At 51.1% G+C, this 22048-nt stretch overlaps 2 protein-coding genes across 4 annotated transcripts in view; one reads left to right on the forward strand and one right to left on the reverse strand.

Annotated features, from left to right (window-relative positions):
* Positions 1-11819, reverse strand: part of VPS28 (VPS28 subunit of ESCRT-I) — a 62421-nt gene extending 50602 nt beyond the window's left edge. Inside the window, exon 1 of one of the 2 annotated variants that reach the window (XM_073668831.1) lies at positions 11748-11819. The gene's annotated coding sequence lies outside the window, so the exon portion shown is untranslated. Of the gene's footprint in view, positions 1-11715 lie in introns of both variants that reach the window. The other variant, XM_073668832.1, reaches the window with a different exon arrangement.
* Positions 11804-22048, forward strand: part of RECQL4 (RecQ like helicase 4) — a 153533-nt gene continuing 143288 nt past the window's right edge. Inside the window, exons 1-3 of one of the 2 annotated variants that reach the window (XM_073668821.1) lie at positions 11804-12056; positions 12137-12170; positions 15061-15125. In XM_073668821.1, the coding sequence (XP_073524922.1) occupies positions 11946-12056; positions 12137-12170; positions 15061-15125 (210 nt within the window). In that variant the 5' untranslated portion in view covers positions 11804-11945. The remainder of the gene's footprint in view (positions 12057-12136; positions 12171-15060; positions 15126-22048) is intronic. The other variant, XM_073668820.1, reaches the window with a different exon arrangement.

A 22048-nucleotide genomic window follows, 5' to 3' on the forward strand; every position in this document is an offset into this window, starting at 1 on the left:
GGATAATACAGGAGGAGGAGGGGGGGATAATACAGGAGGAGGAGGGGGGGATAATACAGGAGGAGGAGGGGGGATAATACAGGAGGAGGAGGGGGGATAATACAGGAGGAGGAGGGGGGATAATACAGGAGGCGGGATAATACAGGAGGAGGAGGGGGGATAATACAGGAGGAGGAGGAGGAGGGATAATACAGGAGGAGGAGGAGGAGGGATAATACAGGAGGAGGAGGAGGGGGGATAATACAGGAGGAGGTCATACTACATGAGGAGCGGGGGGGGGTACGTGTTATAGGAGGAGGAGGATGGAGAATAATACAGGAGGAGGAGGGGGAGGGGGGATAATACAGGAGGAGGATGGAGAATAATACAAGAGGAGGAGGATGGAGAATAATACAGGAGGAGGGGGGGGAAATACAGGAGGAGGATGGAGAATAATACAAGAGGAGGAGGATGGAGAATAATACAGGAGGAGGAGGGGGATAATACAGGAGGAGGATGGAGAATAATACAAGAGGAGGAGGATGGAGAATAATACAAGAGGAGGAGGGGGGATAATACAGGAGGAGGATGGAGAATAATACAAGAGGAGGAGGAGGATGGAGAATAATACAGGAGGAGGAGGAGGGGGGATAATACAGGAGGAGGATGGAGAATTATACAAGAGGAGGAGGAGGATGGAGAATAATACAGGAGGAGGAGGAGGAGGAGGGGGGGATAATACAGGAGGAGGGATAATACAGGAGGAGGAGAGGGGGAGGGGGGATAATACAGGAGGAGGAGGGGGAGGGGGGATAATACAGGAGGAGGAGGGGGAGGAGGGGGAGGGGGGATAATACAGGAGGAGGAGGGGGAGGGGGGATAATACAGGAGGAGGGGGAGGGGGGATAATACAGGAGGAGGAGGGGGGATAATACAGGAGGAGGAGGGGGATAATACAGGAGGAGGAGGGGGATAATACAGGAGGAGGAGGGGAAGGGGGATAATACAGGAGGATGAGGAGAAGGGGGAGGAGGGATAATACAGGAAGAGGAGGAGGAGGGGTAATACAGGAGGAGGAGGGGGGATAATACAGGAGGAGGAGGGGGGATAATACAGGAGGAGGAGGAGGGATAATACAGGAGGAGGAGGAGGGATAATACAGGAGGAGGAGGAGGGATAATACAGGAGGAGGAGGAGGGATAATACAGGAGGAGGAGGGGGGATAATACAGGAGGAGGAGGGGGGATAATACAGGAGGAGGAGGGGGGATAATACAGGAGGAGGAGGGGGGATAATACAGGAGGAGGAGGGGGGATAATACAGGAGGAGGAGGAAGGGGGATAATACAGGAGGAGTAGGGAGGATAATAGAAGAGGAGGAGGGGGATAATACAGGAGGAGGAGGGGGGATAATACAGGAGGAGGAGGGGGGATAATACAGGAGGAGGAGGGGGGATAATACAGGAGGAGGAGGGGGGATAATACAGGAGGAGGAGGAGGGGATAATACAGGAGGAAGAGGAGGGGGATAATACAGGAGGAGGAGGGGGATAATACAGGAGGAGGAGGAGGGGGATAATACAGGAGGAGGAGGAGGGGGATAATACAGGAGGAGGAGGAGGGGGATAATACAGGAGGAGGGGGATAATACAGGAGGAGGAGGAGGGGGGATAATACAGGAGGAGGAGGGGGGGGATAATACAGGAGGAGGAGGGGGGATAATACAGGAGGAGGAGGGGGGGATAATACAGGAGGAGGAGGGGGGGATAATACAGGAGGAGGAGGGGGGATAATACAGGAGGAGGAGGGGGGGATAATACAGGAGGGGGAGGGGGGATAATACAGGAGGAGGAGGGGGGATAATACAGGAGGAGGAGGGGGGGATAATACAGGAGGAGGAGGAGGATAATTCAGGAGGAGGAGGGATAATACAGGAAGAGGAGGAGGAGGGGGAGTAATACAGGAGGAGGAGGGGGGGATAATACAGGAGGAAGAGGAGGGGGGATAATACAGGAGGGGGGATAATACAGGAGGAGGGATAATACAGGTGGAGGAGGGGGGATAATACAGGAGGAGGAGGGGGGGATAATACAGGAGGAGGAGGGGGGGATAATACAGGAGGAGGAGGGATAATACAGGAGGAGGAGGGGGGATAATAAAGGAGGAGGAGGGGGGATAATACAGGAGGAGGGATAATACAGGAGGAGGGATAATACAGGAGGAGGGATAATACAGGAGGAGGAGGGGGGATAATACAAGAGGAGGAGGAGGGGGGATAATACAGGAGGAGGAGGGATAATACAGGAGGAGGAGGGATAATACAGGAGGAGGAGGAGGGGGGATAATACAGGAGGAGGTCATACTACATGAGGAGCGGGGGGGGGTACGTGTTATAGGAGGAGGAGGAGGATGGAGAATAATACAGGAGGAGGAGGGGGAGGGGGGATAATACAGGAGGAGGATGGAGAATAATACAAGAGGAGGAGGATGGAGAATAATACAGGAGGAGGGGGGGGAAATACAGGAGGAGGATGGAGAATAATACAAGAGGAGGAGGATGGAGAATAATACAAGAGGAGGAGGATGGAGAATAATACAAGAGGAGGAGGGGGGATAATACAGGAGGAGGAGGAGGGGGGATAATACAGGAGGAGGATGGAGAATAATACAAGAGGAGGAGGAGGATGGAGAATAATACAGGAGGAGAAGGAGGGGGGATAATACAGGAGGAGGATGGAGAATTATACAAGAGGAGGAGGAGGAGGATGGAGAATAATACAGGAGGAGGAGGAGGAGGGGGGGGATAATACAGGAGGAGGGATAATACAGGAGGAGGAGAGGGGGAGGGGGGATAATACAGGAGGAGGAGGGGGGATAATACAGGAGGAGGGGTGGAGGGGGGATAATACAGGAGGAGGATGGGGGATAATACAGGAGGAGGAGGGGGGATAATACAGGAGGAGGAGAAGGGGGATAATACAGGAGGAGAAGGGGGAGGAGGGATAATACAGGAAGAGGAGGAGGAGGGGTAATACAGGAGGAGGAGGGGGGGATAATACAGGAGGAGGGGGGGATAATACATGAGGAGGAGGGGGGATAATACAGGAGGAGGAGGGGGGATAATACAGGAGGAGGAGGGGGATAATACAGGAGGAGGAGGAGGGATAATACAGGAGGAGGAGGAGGGATAATACAGGAGGAGGAGGAGGGATAATACAGGAGGAGGAGGGGGGATAATACAGGAGGAGGAGGGGGGATAAAACAGGAGGAGGAGGGGGGATAAAACAGGAGGAGGAGGGGGGATAATACAGGAGGAGGAGGGGGGATAATACAGGAGGAGGAGGGGGGATAATACAGGAGGAGGAGGGGGGATAATACAGGAGGAGGATGGAGAATAATACAAGAGGAGGAGGATGGAGAATAATACAGGAGGAGGAGGGGGGATAATACAGGAGGAGGATGGAGAATAATACAAGAGGAGGAGGATGGAGAATAATACAGGTGGAGGAGGGGGGATAATACAGGAGGAGGAGGGGGGATAATACAGGAGGAGGAGGGGGGGATAATACAGGAGGAGGAGGGGGGATAATACAGGAGGAGGAGGGATAATACAGGAGGAGGAGGGGGGATAATACAGGAGGAGGGATAATACAGGAGGAGGAGGGGGGGATAATACAGGAGGAGGAGGGGGGATAATACAGGAGGAGGAGGGGGGATAATACAGGAGGGGGGATAATACAGGAGGAGGGATAATACAGGAGGAGGGATAATACAGGAGGAGGAGGGGGGATAATACAGGAGGAGGAGGAGGGGGGATAATACAGGAGGAGGAGGGATAATACAGGAGGAGGAGGGATAATACCAGGAGGAGGAGAGGGGGAGGGGGGATAATACAGGAGGAGGAGGGGGAGGGGGGATAATACAGGAGGAGGATGGGGGATAGTACAGGAGGAGGAGGGGGGATAGTACAGGAGGAGGAGGAGGAGGAGAAGGGGGAGGAGGGATAATACAGGAAGAGGAGGAGGAGGGGTAATACAGGACGAGGAGCGGGGGATAATACAGGAGGAGGAGGGGGGATAATACAGGAGGAGGAGGGGGGATAATACAGGAGGAGGAGAAGGAGGAGGAGGGGGATAATACAGGAGGAGGAGGGGGGATAATACAGGAGGAGGAGGGGGATAATACAGGAGGAGGAGGAGGGATAATACAGGAGGAGGAGGAGGGATAATACAGGAGGAGGAGGGGGGATAATACAGGAGGAGGAGGGGGGATAATACAGGAGGAGGAGGGGGGATAATACAGGAGGAGGGGGCATAATACAGGAGGAGGAGGGGGGATAATACAGGAGGAGGAGGGAGGATAATAGACGAGGAGGAGGGGGATAATACAGGAGGAGGGGGGATAATACAGGAGGAGGAGGGGGATAATACAGGAGGAGGAGGGAGGATAATACAGGAGGAGGGGGATAATACAGGAAGAGGGGGGATAATACAGGAGGAGGAGGGATAATACAGGAGGAGGAGGAGGATAATACAGGAGGAGGATAATACAGGAGGAGGATAATACAGGAGGAGGAGGAGGATAATAGAGGAGGAGGAGGATAATACAGGAGGAGGGGGGATAATACAGGAGGAGGGGGGATAATACAGGAGGAGGAGGAGGATAATACAGGAGGAGGAGAATACAGGAGGAGGAGGAGGATAATACAGGAGGAGGAGAGGGGATAATACAGGAGGAGGAGGGGGGATAATACAGGAGGAGGAGGGGGGATAATACAGGAGGAGGAGGGGGGATAATACAGGAGGAGGAGGGGGGGATAATACAGGAGGAGGAGGAGGGGGGATAATACAGGAGGAGGAGGGGGGGATAATACAGGAGGAGGAGGGGGATAATACAGGAGGAGGAGGAGGGGGATAATACAGGAGGAGGAGGAGGGGGATAATACAGGAGGAGGAGGAGGGGGATAATACAGGAGGAGGAGGGGGGGATAATACAGGAGGAGGAGGGGGGATAATACAGGAGGAGGAGGGGGATAATACAGGAGGAGGAGGAGGGGGGATAATACAGGAGGAGGAGGGGGGATAATACAGGAGGAGGAGGGGGGATAATACAGGAGGAGGAGGGGGGATAATACAGGAGGAGGAGGGGGGATAATACAGGAGGAGGAGGAAAGGGATAATACAGGAGGAGGAGGAAAGGGATAATACAGGAGGAGGAGGAAAGGGATAATACAGGAGGAGGAGGAAAGGGATAATACAGGAGGAGGAGGAAAGGGATAATACAGGAGGAGGGGGGGGGTAATACAGGAGGAGGAGGAGGGGGGATAATACAGGAGGAGGAGGAGGGGGGATAATACAGGAGGAGGAGGAGGGGATAATACAGGAAGAGGAGGAGGGGATAATACAGGAAGAGGAGGAGGGGGATAATACAGGAAGAGGAGGAGGGGGATAATACAGGAGGAGGAGGAGGGGGATAATACAGGAGGAGGAGAAGGGGGATAATACAGGAGGAGGGGGATAATACAGGAGGAGGAGGAGGGGGATAATACAGGAGGAGGAGGAGGGGGATAATACAGGAGGAGGAGGAGGGGGATAATACAGGAGGAGGAGGAGGGGGATAATACAGGAGGAGGAGGGGGGATAATACAGGAGGAGGAGGGGGAGAGAATACAGGAGGAGGAGGAGGGGGGAGAGAATACAGGAGGAGGAGGAGGGGGAGAGAATACAGGAGGAGGAGTGGGGATAATACAGGAAGAGGAGGAGGGGGGATAATACAGGAAGAGGAGGAGGGGGGATAATACAGGAAGAGGAGGAGGGGGGATAATACAGGAGGAGGAGGGGGGGATAATACAGGAGGAGGAGGGGGGGGATAATACAGGAGGAGGAGGGGGGGGTAATACAGGAGGAGGAGGGGGGGTAATACAGGAGGAGGGGGGGGGATAATACAGGAGGAGGAGGGGGATAATACAGGAGGAGGGGGGATAATACAGGAGGAGGGATAATACAGGAGGAGGAGGAGGGGGGATAATACAGGAGGAGGAGGAGGGATAATACAGGAGGAGGGGGGATAATACAGGAGGAGGAGGAGGGGGGGATAATACAGGAGGAGGATGAGGGGGGATAATACAGGAGGAGGATGAGGGGGAGGGGGGATAATACAGGAGGAGGATGGACAATAATACAAGAGGAGGAGGAGGAGGATGGAGAATAATACAGGAGGAGGAGGGGGGAAATACAGGAGGAGGATGGAGAATAATACAAGAGGAGGAGGACGGAGAATAATATAGGAGGAGGAGGGGGATAATACAGGAGGAGGATGGAGAATAATACAAGAGGAGGAGGATGGAGAATAATACAGGAGGAGGAGGGGGGATAATACAGGAGGAGGATGGAGAATAATACAAGAGGAGGAGGATGGAGAATAATACAGGAGGAGGAGGGGGAATAATACAGGAGGAGGATGGAGAATTATACAAGAGGAGGAGGAGGATGGAGAATAATACAGGAGGAGGAGGAGGGGGGATAATACAGGAGGAGGGATAATACAGGAGGAGGAGGGGGGATAATACAGGAGGAGGAGGGGGGGATAATACAGGAAGAGGAGGAGGGGATAATACAGGAAGAGGAGGAGGGGGATAATACAGGAAGAGGAGGAGGGGGATAATACAGGAAGAGGAGGAGGGGGATAATACAGGAGGAGGAGAAGGGGGATAATACAGGAGGAGGGGGATAATACAGGAGGAGGGGGATAATACAGGAGGAGGAGGAGGGGGATAATACAGGAGGAGGAGGAGGGGGATAATACAGGAGGAGGAGGAGGGGGATAATACAGGAGGAGGAGGGGGGATAATACAGGAGGAGGAGGGGGAGAGAATACAGGAGGAGGAGGAGGGGGGAGAGAATACAGGAGGAGGAGGAGGGGGGAGAGAATACAGGAGGAGGAGTGGGGATAATACAGGAGGAGGAGGGGGGATAATACAGGAAGAGGAGGAGGGGGGATAATACAGGAGGAGGAGGAGGGGGGATAATACAGGAGGAGGAGGGGGGGATAATACAGGAGGAGGAGGGGGATAATACAGGAGGAGGGGGGATAATACAGGAGGGGGGATAATACAGGAGGAGGAGGGGGGATAATACAGGAGGAGCAGGGGGGGATAATACAGGAGGAGGAGGAGGATGGGGGATAATACAGGAGGGGGGATAATACAGGAGAAGGAGGGGGGATAATACAGGAGAAGGAGGGGGGATAATACAGGAGGAGGAGGAGGGGGGATAATACAGGAGGAGGAGGAGGGGGATAATACGGAGGAGGAGGGGGGGATAATACAGGAGGAGGAGGGGGGATAATACAGGAGGAGGAGGAGGGGGATAATACAGGAGGAGGAGGGATAATACAGGAGGAGGAGGAGGATAATACAGGAGGAGGATAATACAGGAGGAGGATAATACAGGAGGAGGAGGAGGAGGATAATACAGGAGGAGGGGGGATAATACAGGAGGAGGGGGGATAATACAGGAGGAGGGGGGATAATACAGGAGGAGGAGGAGGATAATACAGGAGGAGGAGGAGGATAATACAGGAGGAGGAGGAGGATAATACAGGAGGAGGAGGGGGGATAATACAGGAGGAGGAGGGGGGATAATACAGGAGGAGGAGGGGGGATAATACAGGAGGAGGAGGGGGGGATAATACAGGAGGAGGAGGGGGGATAATACAGGAGGAGGAGGAGGGGGATAATACAGGAGGAGGAGGGGGGGATAATACAGGAGGAGGAGGAGGGGGATAATACAGGAGGAGGAGGGGGGGGATAATACAGGAGGAGGAGGAGGGGGGATAATACAGGAGGAGGAGGAGGGGGGATAATACAGGAGGAGGAGGGGGGATAATACAGGAGGAGGAGGGGGGATAATACAGGAGGAGGAGGGGGGATAATACAGGAGGAGGAGGAAAGGGATAATACAGGAGGAGGAGGAAAGGGATAATACAGGAGGAGGAGGAAAGGGATAATACAGGAGGAGGAGGAAAGGGATAATACAGGAGGAGGAGGAAAGGGATAATACAGGAGGAGGAGGGGGGGTAATACAGGAGGAGGAGGAGGGGGGATAATACAGGAGGAGGAGGAGGGGGGATAATACAGGAGGAGGAGGAGGGGGGATAATACAGGAGGAGGGGATAATACAGGAAGAGGAGGAGGGGATAATACAGGAAGAGGAGGAGGGGATAATACAGGAAGAGGAGGAGGGGGATAATACAGGAAGAGGAGGAGGGGGATAATACAGGAGGAGGAGGAGGGGGATAATACAGGAGGAGGAGGAGGGGGATAATACAGGAGGAGGGGGATAATACAGGAGGAGGAGGAGGAGGGGGATAATACAGGAGGAGGAGGAGGGGGATAATACAGGAGGAGGAGGGGGAGAGAATACAGGAGGAGGAGGAGGGGGGAGAGAATACAGGAGGAGGAGGAGGGGGGAGAGAATACAGGAGGAGGAGGAGGGGGGAGAGAATACAGGAGGAGGAGTGGGGATAATACAGGAGGAGGAGGGGGGATAATACAGGAAGAGGAGGAGGGGGGATAATACAGGAGGAGGAGGGGGGGATAATACAGGAGGAGGAGGGGGGGGGGTAATACAGGAGGAGGAGGGGGGGTAATACAGGAGGGGGGGGGATAATACAGGAGGAGGAGGGGGATAATACAGGAGGAGGAGGAGGGGGGATAATACAGGAGGAGGAGGAGGGGGGATAATACAGGAGGAGGAGGAGGAGGGGGGATAATACAGGAGGAGGAGGAGGAGGGATAATACAGGAGGAGGGGGGATAATACAGGAGGAGGAGGAGGGGGGATAATACAGGAGGAGGATGAGGGGGGATAATACAGGAGGAGGAGGGGGAGGGGGGATAATACAGGAGGAGGATGGACAATAATACAAGAGGAGGAGGAGGAGGATGGAGAATAATACAGGAGGAGGAGGGGGGGAAATACAGGAGGAGGATGGAGAATAATACAAGAGGAGGAGGACGGAGAATAATATAGGAGGAGGAGGGGGATAATACAGGAGGAGGATGGAGAATAATACAAGAGGAGGAGGATGGAGAATAATACAGGAGGAGGAGGGGGGATAATACTGGAGGAGGAGGAGGGGGGGATAATACAGGAGGAGGATGGAGAATAATACAAGAGGAGGAGGATGGAGAATAATACAGGAGGAGGAGGGGGAATAATACAGGAGGAGGATGGAGAATTATACAAGAGGAGGAGGAGGATGGAGAATAATACAGGAGGAGGAGGAGGGGGGATAATACAGGAGGAGGGATAATACAGGAGGAGGAGGGGGGATAATACAGGAGGAGGAGGGGGGATAATACAGGAGGAAGAGGGGGTGATAATACAGGAGGAGGAGGGGAGGGATAATACAGGAGGAGGAGGGGAGGGATAATACAGGAGGAGGAGGGGGGGATAATACAGGAGGAGCAGGGGGGGATAATACAGGAGGAGACGGGGGGGATAATACAGGAGGAGACGGGGGGGATAATACAGGAGGAGGAGGAGGATGGGGGATAATACAGGAGGGGGGATAATACAGGAGGGGGGATAATACAGGAGAAGGAGGGGGGATAATACAGGAGGAGGAGGGGGGATAATACAGGAGGAGGAGGAGGGGGGATAATACAGGAGGAGGAGGAGGGGGATAATACAGGAGGAGGAGGAGGGGGGGATAATACAGGAGGAGGAGGGGGGATAATACAGGAGGAGGAGGAGGAGGGGGATAATACAGGAGGAGGAGGAGGGGGATAATACAGGAGGAGGAGGAGGGGGATAATACAGGAGGAGGGGGATAATACAGGAGGAGGAGGGGGATAATACAGGAGGAGGAGGGGGATAATACAGGAGGAGGAGGGGGATAATACAGGAGGAGGAGGGGGATAATACAGGAGGAGGAGGGGGGGACAATACAGGAGGAGGAGGGGGGATAATACAGGAGGAGGAGGAGGGGGGATAATACAGGAGGAGGAGGAGGGGGGATAATACAGGAGGAGGAGGAGGGGGGATAATACAGGAGGAGGAGGAGGGGGGATAATACAGGAGGAGGAGGAGGGGGATAATACAGGAGGAGGAGGAGGAGGGGGGATAATACAGGAGGAGGAGGGGGGATAATACAGGAGGAGGAGGAGGGGGATAATACAGGAGGAGGAGGGGGATAATACAGGAGGAGGAGGAGGGGGACAATACAGGAGGAGGAGGAGGGGGACAATACAGGAGGAGGAGGAGGGGGACAATACAGGAGGAGGAGGAGGGGGACAATACAGGAGGAGGAGGAGGGGGACAATACAGGAGGAGGAGGAGGGGACAATACAGGAGGAGGAGGAGGAGGGGGACAATACAGGAGGAGGAGGAGGGGGACAATACAGGAGGAGGAGGAGTGGGACAATACAGGAGGAGGAGGAGGGGGACAATACAGGAGGAGGAGGAGGGGGATAATACAGGAGGAGGAGGAGGGAGGATAATACAGGAGGAGGAGGAGGGAGGATAATACAGGAGGAGGAGGAGGGAGGATAATACAGGAGGAGGAGGAGGGAGGATAATACAGGAGGAGGAGGAGGGAGGATAATACAGGAGGAGGAGGAGGGAGGATAATACAGGAGGAGGAGGAGGGAGGATAATACAGGAGGAGGAGGAGGGAGGATAATACAGGAGGAGGAGGGAGGATAATACAGGAGGAGGAGGGGGGGATAATACAGGAGGGGGATAATACAGGAGGAGGAGGGGGATAATACAGGAGGAGGAGGGGGATAATACAGGAGGAGGAGGGGGATAATACAGGAGGAGGAGGAAAGGGATAATACAGGAGGAGGAGGAAAGGGATAATACAGGAGGAGGAGGGGGGATAATACAGGAGGAGGAGGGGGGATAATACAGGAGGAGGAGGGGGGGGATAATACAGGAGGATGAGGGGGATAATACAGGAGGAGGAGGGGGATAATACAGGAGGAGGAGGAGGGAGATAATACAGGAGGAGGAGGAGGGGGATAATACAGGAGGAGGAGGAGGGGGATAATACAGGAGGAGGAGGAGGGGGATAATACAGGAGGAGGAGGAGGGGGATAATACAGGAGGAGGAGGAGGGGGATAATACAGGAGGAGGAGGAGGGGGATAATACAGGAGGAGGAGGGGGGATAATACAGGAGGAGGAGGGGGGATAATACAGGAGGAGGAGGGGGGATAATACAGGAGGAGGAGGGGGGATCATACAGGAGGAGGAGGGGGATAATACAGGAGGAGGAGGGGGGATAATACAGGAGGAGGAGGGGGGATAATACAGGAGGAGGAGGGGGGATAATACAGGAGGAGGAGGGGGGGATAATACAGGAGGAGGAGGGGGGATAATACAGGAGGAGGGGGGATAATACAGGAGGAGGGGGGATATTACAGGAGGAGGAGGGGGATAATACAGGAGGAGGAGGGGGATAATACAGGAGGAGGAGGGGGGATAATACAGGAGGAGGAGGGGGGATAATACAGGAGGAGGAGGGGGGATAATACAGGAGGAGGAGGGGGGATAATACAGGAGGAGGAGGGGGGGATAATACAGGAGGAGGAGGGGGGGATAATACAGGAGGAGGAGGGGGGATAATACAGGAGGAGGGGGGATAATACAGGAGGAGGGGGGATAATACAGGAGGAGGTGATGCTACATGAGGAGCGGGGGGGGGGTACGTGTTATATCGGGGGTCTCGTTACCGCTGATGACGGCACCGGGTGTTTCTACTCACCTAGTCACTTCCGGGTGTCCGCTGTGCTGTCACATGATTGTGACGTCATCTCCGCTCGTCCTGCGCTGCCTCATTACAGGAGCGATGTGATTGGTCGCAGTGATCGAGACGTCAGAAGCGCGGGAGATCCGAGCGGTGTCAGAGAGCGGCGGCTCCGGTCATCATCCGTCAGTGCGGGATTACCCGGTATTGCATGTGATGTTCCGGGGCTCTTCCCCCTCAGTTATGGAGCGCTATAATGAGGTGAAGCGGCGGCTGAAGTCCTGGGAGTCTGATTTTTTGAGGGAGAAGGGGAGGAGGCCCAGCAAGGTACAGACAATGGTGGGGGGTGTAGTCCGGAGAGCAGCTGTGTCCTCCCGTCATGTAATAATGATGTTTCCTCTCCGCAGGTAGATGTGGAGGAATCAGCGGAGGAGACGAGAGGTAACAGCACGAGGAGTATATATATATATATATATTACCAGCCATGTTCTGCAGTGACCCCGGACATTCCTGTGTATATACAGACCAAAAGTTTGGACACACATTCTCATTTAAAGATTTTTCTGTATTTTCATGACTATGAAAATTGTGCATTCACACTGAAGGCATCAAAACTATGAATTACCACATGTGGAATTATATACTTATCAAAAAGTGTGAAACAACTGAAAATATGTCTTATATTCTAGGTTCTTCAAAGTAGCTGACGCGCCCCTGGGCCTGTGTCGCGCTGCGTTGCGCACGCGGGAGCTTACCCGGAGCCGGATCTGTTGAGGGTTGTAGTCTCGTGGCGGTGACCCGGTCCGTGCCCAGGGAGTCAAACTGAGCGGCGATGTATCAGCGGTAGATGTTGGACGACTACGCCACCCGTTGAGTACAGCTAAGGAGCTGCTGCTGCAGGGCAGACCGCTGAGGCCGGTGGTAGGATTGTGCAGCGTGATAGTATAACCCCCAACGGGAGGGGTATGGCCTCAGGGCAGCCGACGTGGATGATGGGGGTAGCAGGAACCACTCGGAGACGGTACGGTGTAGTTCAGGGTCTTTACTGGTGACAAAGATAGACCCTCCCGGAGTACTGGCTAGCGATTGGGGCCTGGTCAGTCCTTGAGCAGATGGGATCTCCCCTGGCCAGGCGGAGTTGTAGGCCTCCCAAACTAACTGTACTCTTCTGGCTACCTTGCTAGAGGCGGGTATAAGTAGCCCACGTCCCTGAGTGTACCGTGTGGTGCTCACCCGTATGGCCGGTGACTCGGGGCCTTCTAGTAGCTTCCGCTCCACGACGGCGGTGCTGGTCCCATGCGTGTGACCGTGCCTTCGGGTTTCTTGGCCAGAGGACCTGGAATCCCCTGCCTGACGGATTCTGCTGCTGGGTAGGAGTTAGTCCCCACAGCCTCGGACTCCGGGTCCGGTAAGAAATCTTCTCAGTCAGGGCGAGCTCTGCAGCTGCCAGCCCCTGACTCCTTGTAACACTGCTCCCACAGAGCTCCTGATGTTCTGTTCCTATATTTGCTTCTTTTCTCTGTCTCTACTTCTACTTCTACTCACTAACCCTGCCTCAGCCCTAGGTTTATATAGGGGAAGTTCTTCCCCTCCCAGGACTGGGCAGGAGGTGTGGCATGCATAGGATTCCTGACCAAGAGACCTCCCACCTGCTCTCAGACGTAATATCTCTATCACTGTGGCAACCAGACCCCTGGGGTGTCACATAGCCACCTTTTGCTTTGATGACTGCTTTGCACACTCTTGGCATTCTCTTGATGAGCTTCAAGAGGTAGTCACCGGAAATGGTTTTCACGTCACAGTTGTGCCCTGTCAGGTTTAATAAGTGGGATTTCTTGCCTTATAAATGGGGTTGGGACCATCAGTTGTGTTGTGCAGAAGTCTGGTGGATACACAGCTGATAGTCCTACTGAATAGACTGTTGTATTATGGCAAGAAAAAAGCAGCTAAGTAATGAAAAACGAGTGGCCATCATTACTTTAAGAAATGAAGTTGTCTGTCTGAAAAATTTGGGCAAACTTTGAAAGTGTCCCCAAGTGCAGTTGCAAAAACCATCAAGCGCTACAAAGAAACTGGTTCACATGAGGACCGCCCCAGGAAAGGAAGACCAAGAGTCACCTCTGCTTCTGAGGATAAGTTTATCCGAGTCACCAGCCTCAGAAATCGCAGGTTAACAGCAGCTCAGATTAGAGACCAGGTCAATGCCACACAGAGTTCTAGCAGCAGACACATCTCTACAACAACTGTTAAGAGGAGACTTTGTGCAGCAGGCCTTCATGGTAAAATAGCTGCTAATAAACCACTGCTAAGGACAGGCAACAAGCAGAAGAGACTTGTTTGGGCTAAAGAACACAAGGAATGGACATTAGACCGGTGGAAATCTGTGCTTTGGTCTGATGAGTCCAAATTTGAGAACTTTGGTTCCAACCACAGTGTCTTTGTGCGACGCAGAAAAGGTGAACGGATGGACTCTACATGCCTCGTTCCCACCGTGAAGCATGGAGGAGGAGGTGTGATGGTGTGGGGGTGCTTTGCTGGTGACACTGTTGGGGATTTATTCAAAAGTGAAGGCATACTGAACCAGCATGGCTACCACAGCATCTTGCAGCGGCATGCTATTCCATCTGGTTTGCGTTTAGTTGGACCATTTATTTTTCAACAGGACAATGACCCCAAACACCTCCAGGCTGTGTAAGGGCTATTTGACCAAGAAGGAGAGTGATGGGGGGGCTACGCCAGATGACCTGGCCTCCACAGTCACCAGACCTGAACCCAATCGAGATGGTTTGGGGTGAGCTGGACTGCAGAGTGAAGGCAAAAGGGCCAACAAGTGCTAAGCATCTCTGGGAACTCCTTCAAGATTGTTGGAAGACCATTTCCGGTGACTACCTCTTGAAGCTCATCAAGAGAATGCCAAGAGTGTGCAAAGCAGTCATCAAAGCAAAAGGTGGCTACTTTGAATAACCTAGAATATAAGACATATTTTCAGTTGTTTCACACTTTTTTGTTAAGTATATAATTCCACATGTGTTAATTCATAGTTTTGATGCCTTCAGTGTGAATGTACAATTTTCATAGTTAGGAAAATACAGAAAAATCTTTAAATGAGAAGGTGTGTCCAAACTGTGACGTCTGTAGTGGGGGCTGCGGTTATATATAGATCATTGTATAGTATATAGTGTGCGGGGTCCACAGTGGTGACGTCTGTAGTGGGGGCTGCGGTTATATAAATAATCGCTGTTTATTATATAGTGCGCGATGTTGTGGGACGTTTCCCGGGGCGATGGCGGCTCGTCTGAGGTCTTCTTTCAAATTCTTCTTTATTTTCTAGATCTTTACAGGGAGTTTCGGATCCTGAAACTAGAACGGCTGAGCGGAGCAGCGTCTGTTACCGAGGTGAGTACGCAGCCTCTGTTCTGAGACTTGTAGTCCGCCTCTTCCATGTGCCTGCCCTTGCTGCTAATCTCATCAGCACGATGATCTGCATGGCCTCTTCTAATGTTTGTGGGGGGGGTGGGGTCTATATGGCACCGATAAAGTGGCTCAAAGAGCAAAACCTCGTCCACTGATGGCGGGAGATGGAGGTAGATCAGTTAGCTGCACCAAAGGGGCACAAGACCCCTGTGAAGACTCGGGGTCGTCCGTGGGCGCAACACTACTCAGACAACACAGGATGAGGGTAAAACAGTTTGGTAATACTTTATTGAACCATAAAGCGGACAATAAACACATAGAACAGTCCCAGCAAATACCCGAGATGGTGCAAAATTACACAGTCTCACCCTTCCGCTCCGCCCGCCTGGGATAGAACAGCTGCGACTTTGGGACTTCCATGCCCAACTACCTCAACCAGTGGTTCCCTGCTTTTTGCGGTCCCCCACTTAGAAGGGGTAGGGGCAAGCTTAGGAAGCTGACAGTCCGTCAAGATACAAGACCAGGAGACCCGAGGGTCCCACCCTTCGCTCTCTGAGAGTTTCCATGGAGTTAGATGACTGACTGGTCCCAATCTGGGTTCCAGTCGACTGGAGGGCCCCACCTGGCAACCCCAAACATAACCATGCGGTCAGGTGGCTTCATTATCACAACCTGGTCTCCCCAAATCGGCTCTCTGATGGTCAGTGCAGCAGATCATTATCTTTCCAGTCACGGCCATATACCCTTAGGCTGGAATCATGTAGAATCCAAATCTGTGTCTCTTTGGATAAAGCAATGCTTCCACGTTGATGGTCTGATGAGAATCTGATCTTTGATTCTTCTTGTAAAGTCTCTTGCAATTCTCTTTTTCAAATCTGCCTGCTACAGAGGCATATATTCCTTAAATAGTTCCAAGTGTCCTTTCAAGTACATATCCACAGGTGTCAGGTCTCATTGTTTGATCATTTAATCAATTTACATAGTAGGGGACTCTTGTGAATAACAAACTAGCGAAGGCCAGAGACTTGTTATGAAAATCTCAAATTGATGGAGCAAACAAGTGCATATAAAATATAACTTTTATTAATAAAATATTAAAAAACGTGTGTTGCTAGATGCCCATATGGTGTATGAGCACACCGTGAATAAAAAGGTGCTACAACCAAAAACCTGAGAAGATGTCAGATAATAAATATCAATAATGAACAGGGCTAGACAAAATGTAAAGCCCTATCAGGTCAAGCATAGGTAAGGATCAAGAAGGTACTAAACTGTGAAGTCCAAAAAGAACCTTACATAGAAGCAATAATGAACTAAAGTACACATCACCAATAAAACGTATAGCAATAAATTCGGTGATCGTACCTATATATGCATATACCCATAAACATGACAAGTCATTATCATATGGTAGGTATGTGTATATAAACAAATCTATGAGGAGCCTTCTATTACCATCCAGGCATTATATCCTCATAAAAAATGGAAACATCTCACCCGGGGTCTTTTCATGTATGTCCCCCCTATATTACAGGTGATTAGTTAATCCACGGAACATCCCGACGTGTTTCAATCCTTCATCAGACCCCGGGTGAGATGTTTCCATTTTCTATGAGGGTATAATGCCTGGATGGTAATAGAAGGCTCCTCATAGATTTGTTTATATACACATACCTACCTTTTGATAATGGCTTGTCATGTTTATGGGTATATGCATATATAGGTACGATCACCGAATTTATTGCTATACGTTTTATTGGTGATGTGTACTTTAGTTCATTATTGCTTCTATGTAAGGTTCTTTTTGGACTTCACAGTTTAGTACCTTCTTGATCCTTACCTATGCTTGACCTGATAGGGCTTTAAATTTTGTCTAGCCCTGTTCATTATAGATATTTATTATCTGACATTTTCTCAGGTTTTTGGTTGTAGCACCTTTTTATTCACGGTGTGTTCATACACCATATGGGCATCTAGCAACACACGTTTTTTAATATTTTATTAATAAAAGTTATATTTTATATGCACTTGTTTGCTACATCAATTCGACTCTTGTGAATAAACATCTAGCTGGCATTAGTACTGTCATAGAAAATATTAAGTTCTCTCTCTCCCTCCAAACCCCTCCCCTATACCATTTGTCAAAGGAGACGAAGCTAGCAATCTAAACTAACTGCTTCTATGCAAATGGCAGTACACACAAGCAGTGGCAAACTCAATTATCCAAGCTAGTTTCCATACCAAATGGAGAGACATGGGGGGTGAATAGACACCTTTGAACATATGGACCAGAGACTGAAAAGGACAGCTAACATCTCGTTATGGCTTCAAAGGGAAACTTGCACTCCGTACAATAGCCGTGTCATTCTCATTTGCACACTCCTTTAATCATCCGGCAGACTCGTAGGCGCCAAAATGAAATATGGAATATCGGAAGTTCTATAATTCCAATTGTGATGGGACACAATTTTAGCGGCAGGGTTAACTTATGAACAGTAAGCATATTTTACAGTACGTCCCCATGACGGCACCATAGGAGGCGTAATCCCATATCCTGTGTAGGGACAGGAAGCACAAGAGGTTAAAAGCCCTCCCACCCCCAACCTCCTCAGTGCTTTTCCTGTCCCTACACAGGACAGGGAGTGCAGGAGGAGCGCTGGTGCAGGAGCACTGAAGAAAAGGTTTTTACCTCAAGGGACTCCGGGGGGGCCGTGGCTCTCTCCTTCCCGCCGTCAAGCGGGTCCTGGGTCGACACTCTGTCCCGGGAGTCCCTCAGCCCTCCGGTGTGCTGGAGCCTCTGGGTGCCGCTTCCCCATCGCCGGGGCTCTCGGCGTCCTGCTCTGGGCGGGTCCAGGACCTCCTGGCGTCAAAACCGGAAGTCCGGAGATGACTACTTCCTGTGGCAGTCGCGCTGGAAATTCAAACCGCGGTTAGATCAGACGCCAGGGAGCAGGAGAAAATGACTGGACGACCAGGTAAGGTATAAGAAGGGGGGCTGGGGAGCAGCATAGGCAGGCTTACAGCTTTGGCACCCCTGGCAGTGCAATGGCTGACGTGTCACACCCTGATACCCACCCTGGATCGCCCCAGAGTCATGTAAGTGTACCATTACCCCTTTTTATATGGCTAATGGGGCTTGCGTTTACCAGGCCCTCCATATATTTTTATAGGATGTCTCTGGGCAGTTACCACCTCCTGAAAAAAAGAAGGATACGGGAAAAAAGGCCACAGTAAAATCCAAGAGGTGCCTGGATTGTAACATCAGACTTCCTGACTCATATACAAAGCGTCTATGTGCTGAATGTAGAGCCTCCATGCTAAAGGAGGAGCACGGGGCTTTATTAAATGAGATGCGCAATATAATTAAAGAAGTAGTTCAGGCTTCTATCACGTCTCTACAGCCCCCAGGTTCAGGAGTCCAGGATGTCCCGGGACCCAAAAGACCCAGAGAAGATATAGCACCATCTTCTGAGGGTGAAATCGACCCATCTGGCGACTGACAGTGAGACCATTAGTCCACCTCAGGGCGGGGAACGGAAAAGATGCATGTTCCACTCAGATGGTATGGATATTCTTCTACGAGCAGTCCGAAACACGATGCAGGTAGAGGAAACGGAGAAGAGCAGTAACATTCAGGATGAGATGTTTGGTGGTCTTAAAACCCAGGTTTTTCCTGTTAAAAGCCCATGTGAAGGACATGATACTGGGGGAATGGGAAGATGCTAAGAAGAGACTCTCTATACCACGAGACTTCCGCGCCCGACTATCTTTTGACCCAGAGGACACCAACGTGTGGGACACTGTGCCTAACATTGACGTTCCAGTGGCTAAAGTGGTCAAGAAAACCTCTATCACCTTTGAGGACTCGTCAGGACTTAAAGATCCTATGGATAGGAAGGCGGACGGACTTTTGAAAAAAGCCTGGGAATCTTCGGTGGCAATCATTAAATTTGATATCGCTGCTACATCTATTGCCAGATCCTTGAGTCTGGCTAGAAGAGCTAGAGAGTCACCTACCGGATGGCACCAAGAGGGAATCTCTCCTTCAATCATTGCCCCTGTTAAAGATGGCAACAAAGTTTTTGGCCGACTCTTCGGCGGAATCTGTCAGATTTGCGGCTAGAAATAATGTGCTTTACATCTCGGCCCGTAGAGCTGTTTGGTTAAAAAGATGGTCTGGAGATACAGCTTCTAAGAACAAGTTGTGCTCTATTCCATTTTCAGGGCTGAGTATTCAGACCTGTACTAGATGACATTCTAGAAAAAGTGTCCGATAAAAAGGGCTTCCCTGAGGAGAAAAAGGAGCAGCCCTTTCACAAACCCTTCCCCTCTCGTAATTATAACACTCAGAAAAAAGGGGGGTCCACAAGCTGGAGTTTTAATAAGGGGCACAAAGATAGGAAATACCAGCCCAGTACTAGCTCCGGTCCAAAACGACAGACTATGTCAGAGTAGGGGGGCGATTAAAGTTTTTCAGAAACAGTTGGTATCGGGTCACTCAAAATCCCTGGATACTAACAACTATAGCACAGGGTTACAGGATAGAATTTTCTCAATATCCCCCTCAAAAATTCCGCCTGACAAAGGGTTCCCCTACCTCTCTTTCCCGTCTATGGGCAGACATAGAGAAGCTGCTACCTCAGAGGGATATTGTACCAGTTCCAGAACACGAACAACATCCGGACCATTACTCCTCTCTGTTTTCAATAAAGAAACAGTCAGGGGAGTTCCGTACAATAATCAACTTGAAACCCCTAAACCGATGGGTCCGCTACAAAAAATTCCGCATGGAATCCGTAGGATCAGCCATCCCTCTAATAAACATGGATGCGATAATGTGTACCCTGGACCTCAGAGATGCATACTACCACCTGCTAATACATTCCTCAAGTCAGCAATATCTGAGGTTTGCACTACTATCAGGCAGTCAGATTCTACACTACCCGTTCCGATGTCTTCCCTTTGGCCTGTCATCTGCTCCCAGAATCTTTACGAAGATCATGGCAGAGGTGGTGGCCTATATCCGACTCAGGGATATTACCATCATTCCGTACTTGGACGACTTCCTGGTGGTGGCAGGATCTCCTCTAGGTATAACGCAACAGCTGGAAGTTGTCCTACAGACATTTACCGACCTGGGTTTGATTGTGAACAAAGAAAAATCCAATCTTATCCCCAGTACTTCACACATCTTCCTGGGAGTCGAGCTCAACTCCCGAAGGTGAATGTCTTATCTCCCGGAAGACAAAATGCTCAATTCCACAAAGGATTCGTTCTTTTTCAAGAGAGAAGAAGCCTTCAATCCGAAAGGCAATTAGTATTGTGGGAATTATGACGTCCTGTATCACCTGTGTCAGATGGAGCCAGTTCCATTCCAGGTCTCTACAGAAATGCATCCTGAAAGTGACAGACGGACATCAGAATTACCTAGACAGGAGGATGTCTTTGTCCAGAGACACCCAGGACTCTTTACACTGATGGCTCGACCAGAAGAATCTACAGACTGGAGTGCAGTGGATTCTGGAACCTTGTCTTTTAGTGACCATGGATGCAAGGCTCTCAGGGTGGTGAACTCGAGTGGGAGATTCTTATCTCCAAGGAACATGGTCCACAGAAATTCAGACCCGATCATCAAATTTTCGGGAACTACAGGCGATCTGGGAAGCCCTACAGAGAAGCCGGGCGGTCTTAAGAGACAGACATGTAAAAATCCTGTCAGACAACATCACGGCAGTCTCCTTCATCAGACATCAGGGCGGACCAAGACATCCACTTCTCCAGTCCTTGACCAAAAGGATATTCTTAAGGATAGAGAAAATAGTGAGCTCCATTTCAGCAGTTCACCTTCGGGGATCCGACAATTAGGAGGCAGATTATCTCAGCAGGCGTCGTTGAAGGCTTCAGAATGGGAACTGAACGAAGAGGTGTTCCAGCAACTAACTCGCAGATGGGGTCAGTCGCACCTAGACCTTTTTGCATCCAGAACGAATGCAAAGACCACATCTTTCTTCTCTCTCGACCCAGGAGATCATCCTCTGGCAGTGGATGCTCTCTCACAATATTGGGGAGAAGGCCTAACATATGTCTTCCCACCTGCCCCTCTAATTCCGAGAATGCTGTGGAAAATTCAGGAAGATGGGCCACAGTTATAGCAATTGTCCCGTTCTGGCCAAGGAGGAGTTGGTTCTCCCTTCTACGTCATCTAGCGTTGGAAGACCCAATGATTTTACCATTTCAGGAGGATCTTCTGATGCAAGGTCCACTGTTGCATCGGAATCTTCAACAACTCCAGCTCTCAGCCTGGCTTCTGAAGGGGAGATCCTGAAGAATAAGGGCTTATCCGCCAGAGTGATCCAGACTATGCAGGCTAGTAGAAAACCTGGAACTCAGGCCAGATATAAAAAATTCTGGAAGACCTTTTGTCAGTTCCATAGGACCCTTGATTTCTTGCAGGCAGGATTTGACGCACGTCTTAGACCAAGTACCTTGAAGGTGCTGATTGCAGCACTAGGTGCTTTCTTTGACACATCATTGTCCTCGCATCCCTGGATAATCAGGTTTGTCAAGGCAGTCCAGAGACTTGGGCCTACCCAGAGAATTTCTTCCCCTCCGTGGGATCTGAATCTTGTCCTGAGAGTCCTTTTGAAAGCCTGCCTTCGGCCCAGTTAATGAATTGGGAATAAAGAACTTGACTCTGAAAACAGTCTTCTTGGTGGAAATCACCACGGCTAAACGGTTGGGTGAAATCCAGGCTCTATCTATTGTCGAGCCTTGTATGCAGATTCGGGATGATTGCATCATTCTGAAGCTGGATCCAAGTTTCTCCCCGAAGGTGGTGTCAACGATGACCTTAAACCAAGAAGTGGTTCTTCCATCATTCTGCGAAAGCCCTAGAAATCAGAGGG

This window comes from Phyllobates terribilis, unplaced genomic scaffold, assembly GCF_046119375.1.
Source record: "Phyllobates terribilis strain yellow unplaced genomic scaffold, ASM4611937v1 Scaffold_2__4_contigs__length_985480577, whole genome shotgun sequence".
Classification (NCBI taxonomy): domain Eukaryota; kingdom Metazoa; phylum Chordata; class Amphibia; order Anura; family Dendrobatidae; genus Phyllobates; species Phyllobates terribilis.